Genomic DNA, 20,537 nt, shown 5'->3' with positions numbered 1-20,537 from the left:
CCTACAGTTTGGTGAAGAATTACCAAATGGCAGTACTTGTTCTTGTGATCGTAAGTAATAAAGTTATGTTTGTCGGTTACAAAATATCAGATGTTCAATACAAAACAGCTTTCTATCAAAAATGATTGTATTCTATTATGTTGTTCTGTGTACTGTTGCTATAATTTGTACGATGGGAGGATGGTCACCAAAAGTTATTATGAAAACACATTTCATATGGCAATCACGTGAAATGTACACATGGATGTGCTATCAATCATGTTTTGCCTATATTGATACCCATTCCTGCATCTGATTGCAATATGCGACGTATGTGCTTGAGAGCAATTGGAGTGTAATTCGTGTTATTCTTCAATCGAACGTTAAGGACAGACTAATATTGTATTTCACGTTGTATACTGTAGTTCCAGACACTGTGTGTATTGGTTGTCATTTCTATGAGGTCCATCTGGATAAGGCTAGATGGGAAATAGCGAATGCCAACTGTGAGGCAAATGGTGGGCGGTTAGCAAAACTGAATACAGGGCCTAAATGGAACATGGTTCGGGGGTTTATCATGGATAATGGATATTCCGTGAACCAAGGACTCTGGTTTGGGCTAAATGATAAAAATACTGAAGGGCAATACGTCTGGTCTGATGGAACACCACTATTAACGGGTGATTTTAATAAGTGGGCTAATAACCAACCTTCAGCAAATGGCGATTGTATTCAATTGTGGTGAGTTATTTTTGCTGTTGATATAATTGTTAGAGTGTAAACTATAACAAAAACAGTACTGTCAACTATCGACTCAAAACAACGAGCTTGATATAACATCAATAAACAAAGGGCTATTTTTCAAATCACTGCAATCAGAACAAATAAGGATAGCATTGACCACATAACATTGCAAACTTAATTATTTATTTAAGTTCTTAAATATATTCTAAAACATGTTGACAGTTATATGCAACTGCTTGTTTTTGATCGAGTGTTGTATGCCGACTAAAATGTTTTACTTTTTCTTATTAGGGAAAGAAGAGCCTTCAAATGGGACGATGACGATTGCACGAAAATAAAGCAATACGTCTGTGAATATGGTAAGTTCCATATACAAACTATCTTTTCTTGAAGTTGATGATGATGTGAATTGGGGTGACTAATACTATATTATATTTGGTTGCTTATTGCATCTTATCAGATGGGCATGAAGCATTAAGTTTATTTTAAATTACTTCTTGTACTTTTACTTCTAAGTTGTACATGTTTTTTTTTTTATTTTGAATGATGACGATAAACATAGGAAAGTAAAAATATACTTTCGTACTTTCGTATTTATTATAGGAGAATGATTTTCAAAACAGATTCCCGAAAAATATACCGAGTCATGTGTTCTTTATTATATATTAATTGAGTTGATTTTAGAGATAAACTTGAAAACGTTCCTGGCCAATTTGTTATTTTTTAGTAAAGCGTGTTTACGTAAACATCTAAAGTTGTTATATGAGTAACATCCACTGAGGCTTGGGGTGATAATTATAAGTAATCAATCTAATCAATTCGTTATTAATATTTCAGATCATGACTGCTTTGTGCCGTAAGAAAATCGCTAATATGGTGATGGGAATGATGCGAACCATTACTATAACGATATTTGAGACATTGAAATGTCGCATTACTTTCCAATTTAGTCGTTACTCGATATGTATTATTTTGAGAGTATTGGAGAAGTATTAGAGTAATAAAATGTGGAAATTAGATTGACATTGCCTTGCATCTGAAATCGTGTATATTCCAACAACTTGTACATGTGTTAAGCGGATAACATAAAGTAATTTGGTAATATGGTAATATATATACTACTCTAAAACTATTGATGATTTACAATATGCTTGATGATAACACTACATTCGCATTCAAATTATACATTCAAATCGCTGTGGTATACTAACTATACTAGCTTGACAGGAATCTGTGATTAATTACTATATTTTGTTCGGTAACCCAAGAACAAAATCAGCAGCACTGTTTGTAAAAATGTAAACTATAGGCCATTTTTCCAGTGTTGTTGACATATATTTTGGTCAAGTGTAGGGATCTAAACACACTTCCCCTAGCGAGAGGATCCTTTGAATGGTATCTTATCACCACTAATTTTGTCATAACTCCCTTCATAACGATCTAACCAAGGCACAATCCCGCCTCCCTTAAAAACAATCTACAGGTATTAAATAATTCATGTCTACATCAGTGAACTTCATTAATCTCTAGTTCTGGTTTATAAAGTATATAAAGATGTGTAACCTCTTTAACACGATTTCATTCTCGTCCTAAATTATATTTGCACGGCCTTCAACAAACTAAAAACGAAACGAAACTTCGGGAGAAGTGACAAACCTGGCTTTGAGTAAGAAAGGCACTACTTATTACAAATACCAGTTGTGCATTGTTCAACGGTTACAGTAACTATAAAAACACAACGAGCTTTGTCCATCGGTGTTAATGTTCTGAAAACGAAGACATATAAAATATTTGCTAAAGGGGAAAACAATAATATAGCAGTAGTGAACTACAAGGGACAAGCATCTGAGTTGAAGTTATAAAATTACAGGCAAATATACGAATATATACAACTACGAAAAAGCTCCTCATCACTGTAACCATTAGGTTATGAGCTGATTGTTAACACTGCGTGGAATTATAGCTTTAGATAGTATTCATGTTGTATTCTGGTTGAGCCATGGCACATAAATGCATACAAGTTTGAATTACCTGTATCAGTGAAAGTATAACAGTGCTCCCATGAATTGTGATATTCGTATGTTTGTTTAAGACTCGAATGACAATACCAAACCACTGAATTCATCCACTAATAACGAACAGCATTACATGTTCATGCACGAAAGTCACAATTATCTACCTCACATCAAGCTATGGTCGTCAAGCACATCAAATTCACAAAATACATACATGTGACTGGTGCCAGACATGGGACTGTATGTACAATAGCCTTCACTACTTTAACTAATTGCCTTCACGTTCAATGGCGACGACATCACAGTGCAATAAGGTACTGGACAGAAAGTACATACGGGCGGGAGACCGGTGTTTTCGGGGTGGGTCACTGATTTTCGTGCAAGTGTTGAGGAGAGGGTTACAGTAATCTGTGCAGGAAGAAAATGGAGGGTCGCAATTTGTTTGTGCAATGCAAGCCTCATGACACCACAGTAAAAGAAGACGTGATTGTATGCACAGTCTGGTAGACTGTGTTGCCTCAACAAACACCTATTCCTATTACTCATTCAGCAGTTGTATTAACATTGAATGACTTATATTCAAAGCTGTGATGAGAACCCACTGTCTGATGATTTTAATAATTAATCGCCAAAGAGTGGAGGTGAATGTTTCCAGCCGGTAATATGCACCAAATCTAGGAAAAACAAGTTACTGGAACAGAAAGTGTATTGCCGACTAGCAAATCACTGCTGGGGAAACATAATATTTATGTACAAGTACCGCTGGACTAAAACACACAAATGTATTGTATTGTAATATTATACACAAGTCCCTCAATGTATCACACATTTTCATTAGACGCTGAAAATGTCTTATCCTTATCTCCTGTTGTAATTGGACACCATAACTGAGAGGTTAAATCGGCAATAAATTTTCCAGAAAATATAGCACCAGACTCTACTTTTGTAATGATATCAGCAACGATAGCCATATCCCCTGAGCCGTATACACTATAAGAAATTTTCAGATTATCATCACTCTTGATCTTTTGAAGTGCTCTGACCACAAGGGCTGATAGATCTTTCTTCAAATCATCTTTTTTGTATACAGGTGGAGGTCTGGAAAAAAATTTAATGAGAAAATATATCAAAATAAATAATTTTATAAGAGGCTAATTATTGAAATATTAAATTATACAGTGGTCAATGAATGTAATTGAAACATGGAAACAAAATACCAATCAAGAAATAAGATGAACATTAGTCATGTTGAACGTGAACTTACTTTTCACACAGTGCTTGGGTATATTATCAGACACTTGTGTTTCGAAGCTTTGAGAGAAGAGGGAAACAATAATTCATATTGCAAATTGCAACGAAACGCTATTCAGTATGTGCGGATGTAAAACAACGATGGGCTAAAATAGCTGTTCAACAACCGGACAATGTCAAATATATTCACACACGCTCAAACCATTGACAGTGAATAAATTGTGTGACAGATTTTTAACAAATCTTGGAGAATTCGGTGCCAAACTCGTATAGGCCATCAAGGTGAAATTGGCTTCAATGCATAAACTAAACAAAACTGCTATAAAAAATTAAACGAAATCCGAGTACAACAGTTACTCTATTTTCAATGTGTCATATTGAAAATGATTGTTATATAAATTGAAAAGCATGCATTTAACAGTACCAACCTTTTAAAGGTGCACATCTTTCGCTTACTTTCTAAATTCATTTGCGCTTTTATATGTCTTATCACAGGATGGACATTCATAGACACACGTAGTTGAGCAAGAAGTCGAAGGCAATATAATGACGAATGGTTCGATGTCGCCGGTCGATCCACGATATAGTTGCATTATTACTAATCAAATCTTTATCAAGATTAGTACCGTCAGTTTCCTCCAATGCAGCTGCCTATTCCATTTGGAGAACAAAATCCCAGTCAATGTTGTCGTCGTCAAAATCTATTAAGTCATTGTATACTTTCCGTGGTATGGTTTCAATGTTTTGGTTATAAAAAGGTCACGAACGATGTATATGCACTACGCATGCGTTCAATGTCAGACGTTTTGCATACAAAAAAAATAGCTGCCAGTCGGCCATATTTGATCCGATAACAAAACGAATCATTATAGACATGTATCCTAAGAGGTATAATGTATATACTAAATTTTAACTAAAACTGACAAAGCATGCATGATGACATATGCCCGTCAGACATATTGGATTGAATCAGTAAACAACTGCAAGTACATATGTCCCAGGTAAAGTATTGAACACATACAAACAATGACCAGATTTGGTCACATTATTCTGAAAATTATTCTGAAATATGACAGACAAAACCTATCATGACTGAGTTTATTATCCAGTTAAATTTGAATTGTATAAATTTCATTAATAATATAGTACTTTTAATTCTTCGGGGATAATGCACAAACTTGATGTTGTTTTATTGAAGCCATGCATATTAATGACGTATTTTGCATATTATGTTTTCCGTCAGTATCACAAACTTGGTACATAAGTGTTCTGGGATAGACGATATATGTTAGAGTAAAACTTTGTTCTTACTAATTACCCAATTTGCATAAATTATCCAATTTTCTGGATAACCGAAGATTAAGGTTAAAGTCTATGTATATTTGTTACAAATTACTAATTACCATTGATAAACATTTCTTTTATATAAAAAATGACTATGTTTGGTTTGTGAATAATTGGGAGCCAGTCCAGTTCGAAACAGGAAATGCAAATTATTTGAAAATTCTGGTCAAAACAAACAACGACGTGCATATTGGTCTATCAGCACAACAACACGATTTAGCAACAATGTTCGAAATAGTAATACACCCAACATTCTGTCGCCATCTGATGTCATAGGAGTATGGGTGACATGGTATAATTGAAATGACAATACATTACATTGGGTATTACACTAGCTGGGGGAAGTGAAGCAAGGTTTAAATCCTGCATTGAATATGGTAAGTTTTGGTTTTTATAAAACTCTTGTTTGTATTTGAAGCTTATAATAAATTATGTATCTAAAATTTTATGTTTGGTCAAGCAACCTTTTTATAATATAGAAACGTTTCGATATCGTATGTATTTGTGCCCAGAGTCAATATCAAATGATTGAGTATTAAGTTTCTGTTTTAAATATCTCTTTATATGTCACCACGTCAAGTGTTAAATTTGTATAATTAAAGTACTTTCAGTTAAAAAAAACAATGGCATCGTTTTTTACAAGCCACGTAGATAAGGCTAAACGGACCTTTGAGACCTCTTTTCTGTGATTAATATGCTGGATTTGGTTTATTAGAAGTGCACAGGATTTTATTTACTCACGTTACACTGTACTAGCACTGCTTTATTATTACTCATGATTGTCAAATATAACAACGACTAGCTTAAAGGCGATGTCCAGCATTATAGTACCCTGAAGAAACCAACCAATGAATCATACACTACTTACCATTAAAAATGCTTAGCAACTGATTTCCCACCAAAGAACACAAAATGATATAAACGTACGGGAAAGGTAATATGTTCATGGATACGTAACAGGCAAATATATGAAAATAACAGCGAGTTACCCCCCCCCCCCCATGAAAAACTGAGCAACATTTTTGTGTCTGTTTGTCAGTCCTAGATTCATATTAATTGTGATAGAAAACTAAATTTTCAAAAAAAACCTTTACTGTAACATTCAACTACTTGACCGAAATCATGAATGAAGGTATCTACTTTATATTCATTACAATAAATTGTAGAAGTGTATGTTGAATGGTCGAAGGAGGGAGGAAGACAATTTTAAAGTGGATAAGACGCTCGCATAGAGTTTGCGCACTGTCAATTTCTATATTATGAACGCATAATACCTATATGTTTAAATGTATATTATCTGTGAACATATTCATAAAGTACAGATTTAAAAAAAAGTGGTGCTTTCTCTATTTGCTAAAATCAAATTGACGACTTGGATTTTTTAGTTTTCGGGAATATAAGTAAGAATGTAGCCCTGTATTTTCTGAAATGTCGTCCGATTTCAGAATTCCAAGTCACTACATGTTTGGTCTGTTCATATATTATGTTATCTCTGTGTATCAAAAATCCTAAAAATTGTAAGATACAAATAAGTAATTTTACTGTTTCACTAGATTTATCAGACGTATAGATAGACAACCGCACGCACATGACAAAGTATAATATCAATTCTTACAATTACTATTTTATCGATTGTATTCACTCAGGTTGGAGGTAAACCGCATCGTGATGGTAACTTTACACGGAATTTTCGTCTGTAATTTCTAGCGGACATAATATCGTCGCAAGACTAACTAACTCCAAATTATCCGTTGTTTGGAACGGTAAACCTCACATAGTGAAAGTAATGTTACTTGATATAGAATTACCTGGTAACGTTTGTGGGTTGCTCGGTTACGCAGATGGAGATATTACTAATGACTTTATTAAACCCGATGGCGATATAGCTACCAGTGCCGAGGAGTGTAGAAACAACAGCGCTGTACACCACAGTTAATGCATTTCAATGAACATAAATTGAATGTAAGTCGAGTCAGACTGTTCGTTTAGAGAAATGTTCAGCAGGAGGTAGGTCTTTTACATATACAATCGCCTGTGATATCATATTTTATGTTTTAATATGATAATAATGGTGTACAATTCAAAATTGATGCTTATATTGTTTTCAATTTTTTAGCTGCCCACAAGGAATAATACGCAGATAGTACTACATTGTAATATAATGCAGCTATTCTTGGAATGCTGAATCTCCAAAACGTTAACACTTTTAAGATTTGCTAGGTGATTTGATGAGGTTATCGCTTTTTGCTTGATTTTCTGACTATAAAACTGACCTAGTTTCAATTGATAAGATAACATATTTAGTGTATTGTATGTTACATATCAAATATTGTATATACAAAGTGGACTCACATGTTCATGGCTTATTGTGTGGAAAACGTCTGCAGTATAATCAATTAGATGAACTAATTATTTATGTTACCAAAAATTGCATTATAAATCGGGTGAATCATGGTGCTCAAAAGGTTAATATTTTATGATTATTTGGGGCGTTCTCATTCATATGCCGAACGTTTTTTGCTTGTTGTATCGTACCAATTGTCGTGTAATTGGTTTATTAATACTGGTTATTTCACATTCACGCTCACCAGAGATATTGAAATGTTTTGGAAAACAGCTTCACAATCGACTCACGGTCTTCCAAAAACCCATTTCAAATTTCAGATGGTTTCTCATATCACAAGTACACGGAAATTGTCATATAACTGTAATGCCTATGCTGATTGGCTTCTTGGGCAAAATTACAATTTTTACAATTTGATTTTCCGCAAAAAGACTACGAATGCGGCCAAGTGTTAGTGGTTGGTATAATATTGCGCAAACGGATCATTTGGCTTTGAAAAATTGTTGTTGTTTTTTTCCTGATTTGAAGGAGTCTGAAAAACGCGTTTTTCAGCTTATCTCTTATTAAGTTTCACACCGTATTCAAGATGGCGGTCCATTTGGTATTCACTTTATTGTATGCAGACAAATGTAGGTGAACAAATTTGTACAGTGGGTACAATGGAAAAGTTTGATACTTTGTCTTATTAATTACTTCTGGAGAAATGCCACAATAAGAAGCTTGCCGGTATCAGCGTTTGCATTATTGTGCAGATTGGCAAATATCTGCTGCGATGGTTTCATGGAATACAAATAAACAGATAATGTTGATTAATATGTTATAGTTTTATTTTTGTCTAGTAAATCTAAATCGATACCAGCGAATAATGAAAGAACAAACAAACACATCGTGTTATAAATATCGTTAACTATCGCCGTTTATTGCCTTTCTTCATTTGTGAGATTACAGCGTTTCGCTTAAGGTTCAAAGCAGGCATGATCTGAAATAAGACATACAATAATTATTTATTTTATTTTCATTTATCATCCGATTTAAACAGCATTCGTCAACAGACTTGGAAGACAGATTGCATGTAAAAAGAACTCACCGTACTCGCATACATATCCCTTCTTTTTTACGCACTTATCATCATCCCATTTCAAGCCTCTTCTTTCCCTAATAACAAAAATAACATGAATGATACTATTTGAAAATAGCGTTTTTGACCTAAAAATGCTCACCAAAACTTGAAAATTAAACATATTGTCACAAAATGAACAAACCTGAATAAGGTCTGACTACATACAATATCAAAGCAATCGGGCTACCATTTACAAAATTGTACTTTTTACCAAAAATGGGAATATATATTCATCCAAATTAGAGATTTAAAGATATCGTAACAAAATGAATAAATTTGAGGGAGTTCTCCAATGGTATACATACCAAGTATCTAAGCAAATGCAAGGTTGACGCCGATGGACGACGGGTGACAACATAAAATCAGTAAAGTCAAAAACAGAGCTAACAACATGGTAAACACACTTATGAATGCTAAGTGATTTCATAACACTTTACCCTAAACCTTGTTATTTATTCGAATGTTATGCCCAATTACCTGATTATCAGTTGTGAAATATTTAACAAAACTGTTTCGTCGTCCAAGTAACACACACAAATACAGGTAAAGGTCACACGAGAAACTAATAATGAAATATACATTTAACCTTGTTTGTAGTTATATGGATCATTCGTAGTGATTTAATATCCGTTCATGTTTCTACAATGGTTTTCTTATTTTGTTTTGTTTATATTCAAAATTATGTTTGTTTGAAATTAAACAGAAAAAAATCACTAACCACATTTGTACGCAGTCTTGCTCAGCAGCTTTCAATGGTTTACTTGTCGGTTGATTTCGTGCCCACATTGTGAAATCATCAGGTAATAGTGGCGTACCATCAGACCAGACGAATTGCCCTTCGCTAATAATATCATCGAGCCCAAACCAGAATCCTTTCAGTACGTTACTATATTCATTATTCATAATAAATCTTCTTACCAGATTCCATATAGGTTTCGTATTCAGTTTAGCTAACCGACCATTATTTGCCTCACAGTTTGCTTTTGCAGTGTGCCAGTTAGCCTTATCCATGTGGACCTTATATAAATGACAACCACTACACACAGAGTCTGGAACTACAGTATTCAAAATTATTTAAAGTAGAATTGATTAGTTACTTGCCATGAATATTATGTGACTAACTGAATCGGACAATATGGTGTTACTTAAATATGATATCAAATTTACGCTTTATTTAAAATCTGGTTGAGACGATTATAAGTTATTAACAAAGGCAGGGGAGGACAACATATTTCATAGACTGTTGTAGTTGCACTATGTGACCAGTCAAAAGTTTGTCTTGCCTGCTATAAATGTGTAATTGAACAATATAAACCTTCATCATGGAGATTAATTGAGACCACGCGAACTACTGTTAAAACACTGAGTGTGTCCCCTACCGCAATCACTAGCAGGGACAGAATTCACAGGGTACCTTTCAAAACCATGTACACATAAGCCATATACCATCATCACTAAACTTCTGTATTGTAGCACAAACAGTGTACTAAACACAGTAATTAAAGTTACGCTGCAAAGCAAAGAAAAACACCCCCTTGGCTAGGGGCGGGGGATATAGCATAGCCATCAAATGTGCTAGTATAAGTGGCCGCGTTAAATTACTGCCAAATGTGAGTAGAAACAAGTCGCGTGATTGGTTGGTAATCAGCCACCGCATAATCGAATAAAAACTTGACCTGATTTGACCTAGGGTCCTCAAACGTTGACAGACCATGACGAACCACCACTAGACATGGGTGAAACTAATGTATATGCGAGGTGAAATAGAGGAAGGGAGAATTTAAAAATCACGCCCTATATATATATATATATATATATATTATTTCACACACGCATTTTAGCCGAAATTTGAAACTAACTAAAATATTCGAATAATTCCAAATAATTATTTTGGGAATATTGTATAAAACAGCCTATGTGTTGAAGATATTCTTTTTCGGTAGTCAGCTATCACTAGTTAGTCAGAAGCTTAAAATCAAACTGCTTGCAGGGGCCAACCAGATTGTGGACAGTATGGGATATAGAAGATTATTATACTGCTAAATTTCCCCTAACTTACATGGTATACGGTATAAATATATAGTATCATAGTCTGTGACTGAGAAACAGGAATATTATTGAATATACCGGTATTTTACTTACATTCGCAATTACACGTATCACCATTTGGTAATTCTTCACCAAACTATCAGGAAAATAACACAATAATCACCAATGATTACTCTCAGTTTGACTAATTGATTTGAATTAGCCTGCTAGTATGCCTACACTTTATATACAGGGCATATTCCAAGTCATGTGTAAACTGAATGTTAAACGATATTTATATTGAATGACTATACAAACGTGTCTCCTTACCAAATATCGTGTTTCGTGTATGTAGCATCCACAACTGGATTGTGGAATACAAATGCCTCCTGTGGTGAGGATAAGCCCATCTTCACAGAAGCACCCTTCTACACATTTTTTTGAACAGTTTCTGGTAGGGTTTGGTTCATCGCAGGTTGCAGGACACGCCGGACCACATGTTTTGTATATCATGTTCGCCGGACAATCAATTTCTAGAAACAAATTATAAGCGAAGCGAGATATTCTCGATTCAGTTATACTAAATATGCGAGGTCAAAAATACAATACAATATTAAGGTTATTAGAATAGACACCTCGACTTAATGTTACTCGTCAATTGATGCCATATGTCTTGCCTTCGTCCGTCCCCATTTACTGTAAGAAAAATAGCATCGTCAATCCCACATACTTCCTGGAAATTAGTATCATCCATCCCCTATACTGTATGGAGATTAACATCGTCCATCCCCAATACTATATAGGGATTAACATCGTTCATCTCCTATACTGTATCGGGATGAGCATCGTCCAACCCATGTACTTTACGGAAATTAGCATCGTTCATCCCCTATACTGTGCGGAAATTGGCATTGTTCATCCCCAATACTATGTGAGGATTAGCATCGTTCAACCCCTATACTGTATGGGGATTAGCATCGTTCATTCACAATATTGTATGGGATTATCATCGTCCATCCCCTGTACTTTACGGAAATTAACATGATTCACCCCCTATACTGTATAGAAATTAGCATCGTTCACCCCCTATACTGTATAGAAATTAGCATCGTTCATTCCCTATACTGTATGGAAATTAGCATCGTTCATTCACAATACTGTATGGGGATTAGCATCGTCCATCCCTTATACTGTATAAATTGACATCGTTCATCTCCTATACTGTATGGAATTTTTCATCATCCATACTTTATACTGTATGGAAATTAGCACGGTCCACCCCCTGTACTTTTTGGAAATTAGAATCGTTCATCAACTATACTGCATGGAAATTAGCATCGTCCATCCTTTATACTCTATAGAATTTAGCATTGTCCATCCCCTATACTGTCTGGAAATTAGCATCTTCCATCCCCTGTACTTTATTGAAATTAACATGTTATGTCCCCTATAATTATCATCGTTAATTCCCTATACTGTATAGAAATTAGCATGATACATCATGTATACTGTATGGAAATAAACAAGGTCCATCCCCTGTACTTTATAGAAATTAGCATCGTTCATCTCCTATACTGTATGGAAATTAGCATTATTCATTCCGTAAACTGTATGGAAATTAGCATCATCCATCTTTTAGACTGTACGGAAATTAGCATGGACCAGCTCATATACTGTATGCAAATTATCATCGTTCATCTCCAAGACTGTGTGGAAATTAGAATCATCCATATTCTATACTGATGGAAATTACCATCGTCCATTCCCTATATTGTATAGAATTTAACATTGTCCATCCCCAACACTATATTAAGTTTAGCATCATCCATCACCCTATACTGTATGGAAATTGACATCGTCCATCCCGTGTATTGTATGGGAATTGTCATCGTCCATTTCCTATACTATATGAAAATTAACATCGTTCATCCCCAATACTATATGGGGATTTGCATCGTCCATCCCAAGTACTTTATGGAAATTGGCATCTTCCATCCCCTATACTGTATGGAAATTAGCATCTTCCATCCCCTGTACTTTATTGAAATTAGCAAGTTATGTCCCCTATACTGTAAGGGAATTATCATCGTTAATTCTCTATACTGTATGGAAATTAGCATCATACATCCTGTTACTGTATGGAAATTAGCATGGTTCATCCTCTGTACTATATGGATATTAACATCGTTCATCTCCTAGACTGTATAGAAATTAGCATCATTCATCTCCTATACTGTATGAATATTACCATCTTCTATTTCTATACTGATTTAATTTACTATCTCCCATTCCTATTCTGAATGAAAATTACCATCGTTCATCCCCTATATTGTATGGGGATTAGCATCGTCCATCTCCTGTACTTTACGGAAATTAGCATCGTCTATCCCCTGTACTTTATGGAAATTAACATCGTCCGTCCCCTTATACTGCATGGGAATTAGCATCGTCCATCTCCTATATATAATGTATGGAAATTAGCATCTTCCATCCCCTGTACTTAGCATGGTCTGTCTCCTATACTGAATGAAAATTAGCATAGTGCATCCCCTGTGCTATATGGAAATTAGCATCATCCTTCCCCTGTACTTTATTGAAATTAGCATGTTATGTCCCCTATACTGTAAGGGAATTATCATCGTTAATTCTCTATACTGTATGGAAATTAGCATCATACATCCTGTTACTGTATGGAAATTAGCATGGTTCATCCTCTGTACTATATGGATATTAACATCGTTCATCTCCTAGACTGTATGGAAATTAGCATCATTCATCTCCTATACTGTATGAATATTACCATCTTCTATTTCTATACTGATTTAAATTACTATCTCCCATTCCTATTCTGAATTAAAATTACCATCGTTCATCCCCTATACTGCATGGGAATTAGCATCGTCCATCTCCTATATATAATGTATGGAAATTAGCATCATCCATGTTTTATACTGTATGAAAATTAGCATCTTCCATCCCCTGTACTTAGCATGGTCTGTCTCCTATACTGAATGAAAATTAGCATAGTGCATCCCCTGTGCTATATGGAAATTAGCATCATCCTTCCCCTGTACTTTATTGAAATTAGCATGTTATATATGGAAATTAGCACCATACATGCTGTATACTGTATGGAAATTTGCATGGTTCATCCCCTTTAATTTATAGAAATTAGCATCGCTCGTCTCCTATACTGTATGGAATTTAGCATCGCCCATCCCCTATACTGTACGGAAATTATCATTATGCATTCCGTATACTGTATGAAAATTAGCATCATCCATCTTTTATACTGTACGGAAATTAGCATGGACCATCTCAAATCCTGTATGGAAATTAGTCTCGTTCATCCCCTATACTGTATGGAAATTAGCATTGTCCATAACCTATACTGTATGGAAATTACCATCGCCCATCCCGTGTATTGTATGAAAATAGCATCATCCATCTCTTATATTGTGTGGAAATTAGCATCGTCTATCCCCCAATAATGTATAGAAATTAGCACCGCCCATCCCCTATATTGTAGGATTTAAATTTCTTACCACATGCTGTATTTTCTCGCCAATCGCTTATCACAATTCCTTCACCCTGGCACAGTGCAACATAACTTGCTAATACAGCACATCCACCGGCTTCGTCTTCTGGAAGTGAGTCGCATAGATCCATCTTACATGCGTCAATGTACACGTCTGGAGGCAGTGTATCGGCACACTCTGGTAAGGCTCCTGGGATATTAGTAAAAAATAATCACATGTTGCATACATATATAATACGTGAGTCGTTGCCTGTGATTAGTACAGTTAAATAAATGTTATAGAAGACGTGGAGTAACGATTTTATTTTACTCAGATGAGAAGTGTTTACCTATTAGTGATTTACAGATGTCAAGTGCCTGCTCTGCATTTTGTGGATTCAAGTCGCAAGGACTTGAATCTACATATCGGCGAATTTTATCCGTGACATCACTGTAACTGTCGCTGCCGCTTTCCACTTGCATACACTCTTCCATGGTTCTCCAACTGTTGCCGAACTCATTAACATCAGATGTCTATTCGGATAAAAAGAAAAACATCGGGGAAAAAGTTCGATTCAAATGAGATTGGATGTAATGTGAATTAGAACAAATATTCGAATAAATTTGTAGTACAACAGACGAATTCCGAGGAGAAAATAAGGGCTGAAATAGTGCTGAAATGTCGGTCTGCATCTACTCTTTTTGCGTGCAATATCCACGTCTTTTATGTTACAAAATGCTACGCTACATGCACTCAAGATCGATATAGAATGTCAGAGAGATACTACTCATTTAAATCAAAATCGAATTTCTAACCAGTCACCAAAATATGCGTCTACTATAACGATTCACGTGCCTAGACAACTATATTCGATACAACTGATATAACGGTGGTATTCTCATGCATTGATATTATGGTAATGTGTTCAAATATTACAGTACGACACAAACTGTCTGGATCAGGATTATACAGATGTGTGTCAAGAACGAACCGGTCTACTGTTGTGGTGTATAAAAAACAGTGAATAATAATGAAATAATGTCATTGCGACAGAATTCTTCCAAGTAACCTATCAAACTATATGATTACCAGCATTTTATCTGGCGTGTAGAGATCATGACCTGTCTTGTAATCAAACCAACCACACAGACCGCAAACATTTTTAAGTTGGCTAGAAACCAGGTCAACTCGTATCACAGACCATCCATCCCAAGAAACGCGAAAACCGAAACCAGTAGTAACCACCTAAAATAATACGTAAAATTATAAAAAAAAATTAACACAGTGTCACGTGAAACAGGAAAATTGTGAGAAAATTATAATTAAATGATGTGATGTTGTTATATTTACCAAATACAAACCAACGTTTTTTATGGTTAAGTAATTCATTGTGATTGGTGGATAGACCGTGGTACCATTAATCTTGACTTCTTTTAATGGAAGTAACTCTATTACCTGTGATATACATAGAGGTATATTATATTGCGTATATAAAGCTAATATTGCATATTATAACTCGTACAATAAAACAATTAAATTAATAAAAAATTAAAAAATACTAAAAACAAGCCATGCATGGCACAGTCCCTGTTAGTTATCGAATTTAGGATATATGATTTTGTTTGTAGTAATATAGCTGGAATATAACCATGTCAGGAATATGATTATAATGATTGTTTACCATTTAAATTATCGACATTTGTATCTGATCGTCAAACGAGTATTGAGAGATATTGCTCTGGAACAGCATTAATTTAAAAAAATCAGCCATTTTGAATACATGTATAATGAATATATAAAATTTGAACATAGTCAGTCAAAATATTTCAGAGATATGGCTCTAGAAGCCCGTTTATTAAAACAAAATTGCCACTAGTCACCCCTTCTGAATCCGATCTAAAAAAAGAAAATGACATGCATCAGGAACCCATAATGTCCAATGTATGTGCCAAGTTTCAAGGAAATCCATTCATAAATGCCAGAAATGCTTGATATTTGATGATTTTTTTAGCACAAAAATGGCCACCATTTGGCCATTTTAATAGGATCAAACCAATATATCTGCATATCTATGACATGATGTATAATGAATGTTTATGATTTGATTATAATCAGTCACAGCAAGTCAGAGATATGGCACTAGAACCACATTTATTAAAATAAAATGGCCGCCAGTCGGCCATTTTGAATCTTATCTGAAAACAAAATGATGTGCATGAAGGTCATATAAGGCCCAACGTTTGAACTTGCTTGATTTTGATGATTTTAAGAACAAAATATGGCCGGCATTCGGCTATCTTGAATCAGATCGTGAAACAAATTGATGTCCATATATATAATATCATGTACGATGTATGTGTGAAGTTTGATTGTGATTGGTCCAGGCTTTCTAAGATACAGATCCGGAAGCACGCACGCACGGACGCACGGAGGTCAAAACATAAGTCCCCGTTTTCGGACTGCTTCCGAACGGGGACTAATAAATGAAAGAACATGTTTGAGACATTCTAAAACAACAATTGAATTACAGGAGTAAAATTACTGTAATGTTACAAATAAAAATATCTTTCACGAGATTGGTGTTATTTTACATTGTCACTCATTGGCCGGCACAGTGTAAATTGACAGTGTAAATAAACATAATTCGTAACATTAATGTTAGCTTTACCACCCCGAGTCTGGTGAATGTTTCTATTTTACTTCATCAATTGTCATCGATATTTCCAATAAAACGGTACCATATGATATCAAATCACTGTTCGCTGGTGGGACATTTAATGTCAATATATCTAGCAATATCAACCCGGTCGACTCAGCGTGTATATTCTTATGTTACTTCTGACAGCGATTCCAATTGAACAACGACTGATTCCGTTTGTGTTTGGTGGTCTAATTTTGAGATTAAAATCTTAACAAACGAAAAAATGTTTATATTCACAGAATATTATATTTAAACAGTAATGAACGACCCTCCAACCCATAATGTGCGACATATATGTGCGAGGCGTAGGTCCAGTACAAATATACATCAAATAAAATGGTTCATCGGCAATAACAACGGATGTAAATATCGAAATATGTGCTGAACGCCATTTCATTTTTAACAATAGACCGCCCTCTTTAGACGCGAACATTACGTTTAGTGTTGGTCAGAGTTCGTTATAACTATTATGGGTTAGAGTCTTATATGCGCATGCTAAACGCATTTCGAACGACAAAGATCGCTACCCAAAGTCCTTCTAAAAAAACAATTTCTGTATGTATTGACTCACAAGTTACTCAGGCGACCTTAGCACCGGGTATCGTAATTTTGATAGGTGTATTTTTTGTGTATTTCCATGCTTTTTTGTAAGTCTTTGACGCTCGTTCGTTTAATCAGCGATGACGTCATTTGACATGTGCTTTCTTTATCCTGTTATAGTTTTCACCACTGTCTTGAATTAACTGGCCACTCTAACGCAACTGTGTACAAATTATTTGGGAAGTGGTTAACACCAGTACGAGTACAAATGCACTAGAACCTCGATACAAAATCAGAAAATTGTGTGAGGGCATTGTCGTCTGCTCTATACACTGAATCGCGCTCGGTGACAGCGTTCCATCCAGAACGCGCTTCTAGACTCCACGACAGGTGCCGCTGCCGTGGCCTCCTGACTGGGTTTCTATATCATGCCAGTGAACTAAGGATAAACGGGTGTGATTTATCCAAGCAAATGTGGTAAACGGAGTATGTCTGCTGAGTTTAGAGTTTGAAAATAACTATTAGACGGGTAGGGCAGAAGCCAATGACATATACCTTGATGGTTTGAAAACACTAGTGAGGTGGAGTACCGATACAACCACGCAATGTACCCCGAGTACGCGCAGTCATGGCTTTGTGCAATGCCGCAGTGGACATCGAGACGGCTTTCTATTCTCTTTGTGCTCCATATGTGTACCCGGCCTACGCCTCGCACATGTCGCACGAAGTGAGCTGTCGCCCATTATGGGTTGGCGAGTCATTCATTATTGTTGTTTAATTAATTATTTGATTATACAAATACAACTGTAATATTTATTAACAAGTGTTGAATGTTTAAATCACGCCCAAGTGTAATTCTTCTCACGAGGTACAGTATAATTAACACAAAGTGTCTTTAAAAAAACGTAACACTGACTTTAGGTCATGTCTCCCAAGGCCTTAGATACAACAGTACCGCATTAATGAATATTGACAATTTAATTAAATACTAAAGTATGCATTAACATTTATTATCATACATCTGTCACCGTGACGTCATAAGTAACAGCGTGCCGTAATTTTGCGGTATTTTCCAACTATATTAGGAAATGCGAATTTCAAATATGGAATGATTATGGGCGTAAGCGTCCTCTAATAATAAAAATAAACATGGCTGACACCAGAGTTTGGCCGGACTCCACACAAGAAGTTCGCTGATTCTGTTTTAAATATTTTGGATTTCGGCATTCCCATGGTGTATCCTTGGAAGGAAAAGATGTATAATAATAAGTTTATTACGAGGATACCTCAAAGTATGCACTTAGACAGTACGCCGCGCATCGTCCTCCACTGCGCGTTGGTCGATACTCCAGCTGTACTGTCTTCGAGCATACTTTGAGGTATTCTTGTAATAACCTCATAATATTTTGAATGCGCCTGTTAGATAATCCACGATTGCCGCGTATGGATTTAAAATGCTACTTTCTAAGACGTGACTTGTAAATTTATATACATCTGTTTGCAAGGAACCAACATTTGATGAAATCACTGTCGGGAAGACTCAATTCCTCAAATTCCCACCCCTTGAATCATTTTTTCAGAAACAAACCTCTTCTTACAAATACACTAGTTTAAAATCATGGTAAAATTCACCTATCAGTGCCTCCTGTTATACATTATATCAACGCAACAAAAGTATGACCCATTTGATTCCTATCAAAATGGGACATCTTGACTTACGCGTATAATCATGGGACATCGTGACAATGTCAAAATGAAACCCCTTGCCCGTTTTGAAACATAGACTCCTTGGTTGCCGTTGTTTATGTGAGAGGTATAGCATTTTACTATTTGAAGAGTTTCTGACAAAAAAATAAGTCATATAAAATATGCCTTATATTTCCAATGAAATAATTAAAAATTCAATTATTTAGTGTCAACCATCATCTAATTTTCGGAATTCAGAAAACTGTGAGGATAATTGTTTTCAAAAACTGTCCCTTTTTTTTTTTTGAACTGCAGTAGTAATGCAGTTGCTGGTTACATTTGCTTTGTACAAGGTCATGATATACTACATAATCGGATTGTATTAACAGGATGCCGGAAAGCTGGCCACTGGTCATTATCATTGCTTTAATATTGCGTACAACGACTTACCAGATAATAAACTTCAATTCGTGCTTGTTTAGTGTACGTCACAGGTGACCCAGGCCATGTTAACTCGTTTTCCACGATCACCGCATACCTTCCTTGATTGACACATCCATTGGTCATCAAAATGTATTCGCATTTACCTTGGTAATCATAGTATGTGCCATCGAACGTTTTGTAGTGAGGATCACCAGATCCGTGACAGGTCACGGTTTCTAGAAGGTGATGCACGAAACGTGTTTTACAAAGAAGTTATAATGACAGTATTATAGTATGTGTAGTACACCTGAAACGCAGTGTATGAAAATGATATATTATATTTATTCTACTCTACTCTAACCCTACTCTACTTCAGAAATACTTTTCATTTATTTGAATGTACGCCGTAACTTCAGCTACGTACAGACATGGAGCACATTTTCCTGTAATGCTATGCCCGCTATTTCATTACTCGCATACATCTAGTTCGTATATCCCTTCACCTTCGTTCATCCCTTCTGGGCTACCTGTGATCTACATACCAATTATACGTATCGTATTGTGAATTAGTATTAGCATTGTATAATGCATAATGAACTAAAGTCCGATCAACAAACAAATCATCTTACCTTCACATTCATCTATATACTCAGGACAACAATCCCCATATGAGTGGCAAAATGTATCACACCAACAGACCCGCTCTATGATTTGTTTTGATTTCCGATCATTACCACAAACGTCTCCACAGTAGCCTGTGCATAATAATATAATAATTATACATGCAATATTGTTTCAGGGAAATTATTATTATAAATTCGACATATTATTTTTCAAAGATAAT

At 35.3% G+C, this 20,537-nt stretch overlaps 2 protein-coding genes across 2 annotated transcripts in view; one reads left to right on the top strand and one right to left on the bottom strand.

Annotated features, from left to right (window-relative positions):
* Positions 1-410: 410 nt before the first annotated feature.
* Positions 411-1,740, top strand: LOC146736279 (lectin BRA-3-like). Its single transcript, XM_085505469.1, has 3 exons — positions 411-720; positions 1,015-1,082; positions 1,561-1,740. Exons 1-3 carry the CDS (start codon positions 539-541, stop codon positions 1,581-1,583), a joined length of 273 nt encoding a protein of 90 aa, XP_085361595.1. The 5' UTR covers positions 411-538; the 3' UTR covers positions 1,584-1,740.
* Positions 1,741-8,482: 6,742 nt separating this feature from the next.
* Positions 8,483-20,537, bottom strand: part of LOC102803652 (uncharacterized) — a 33,882-nt gene continuing 21,827 nt past the window's right edge. The window contains exons 15-25 of the mRNA XM_085505468.1: positions 20,323-20,448; positions 19,721-19,929; positions 15,694-15,798; positions 15,433-15,588; positions 14,693-14,876; positions 14,371-14,553; positions 11,156-11,358; positions 10,940-10,982; positions 9,516-9,852; positions 8,765-8,832; positions 8,483-8,656 (exon numbers count right to left, since the gene is read on the bottom strand). Of these exons, the coding sequence (XP_085361594.1) occupies positions 8,634-8,656; positions 8,765-8,832; positions 9,516-9,852; positions 10,940-10,982; positions 11,156-11,358; positions 14,371-14,553; positions 14,693-14,876; positions 15,433-15,588; positions 15,694-15,798; positions 19,721-19,929; positions 20,323-20,448 (1,637 nt within the window). The 3' untranslated portion in view covers positions 8,483-8,633. The remainder of the gene's footprint in view (positions 8,657-8,764; positions 8,833-9,515; positions 9,853-10,939; positions 10,983-11,155; positions 11,359-14,370; positions 14,554-14,692; positions 14,877-15,432; positions 15,589-15,693; positions 15,799-19,720; positions 19,930-20,322; positions 20,449-20,537) is intronic.

Source organism: Saccoglossus kowalevskii, chromosome 11 (assembly GCF_978046115.1).
Source record: "Saccoglossus kowalevskii chromosome 11, keSacKowa6.1, whole genome shotgun sequence".
NCBI lineage: Eukaryota > Metazoa > Hemichordata > Enteropneusta > Harrimaniidae > Saccoglossus > Saccoglossus kowalevskii.
The sequence above is the reverse complement of the archived record's forward strand: the minus strand, read 5'-3'. Positions and strand labels throughout refer to the sequence as shown.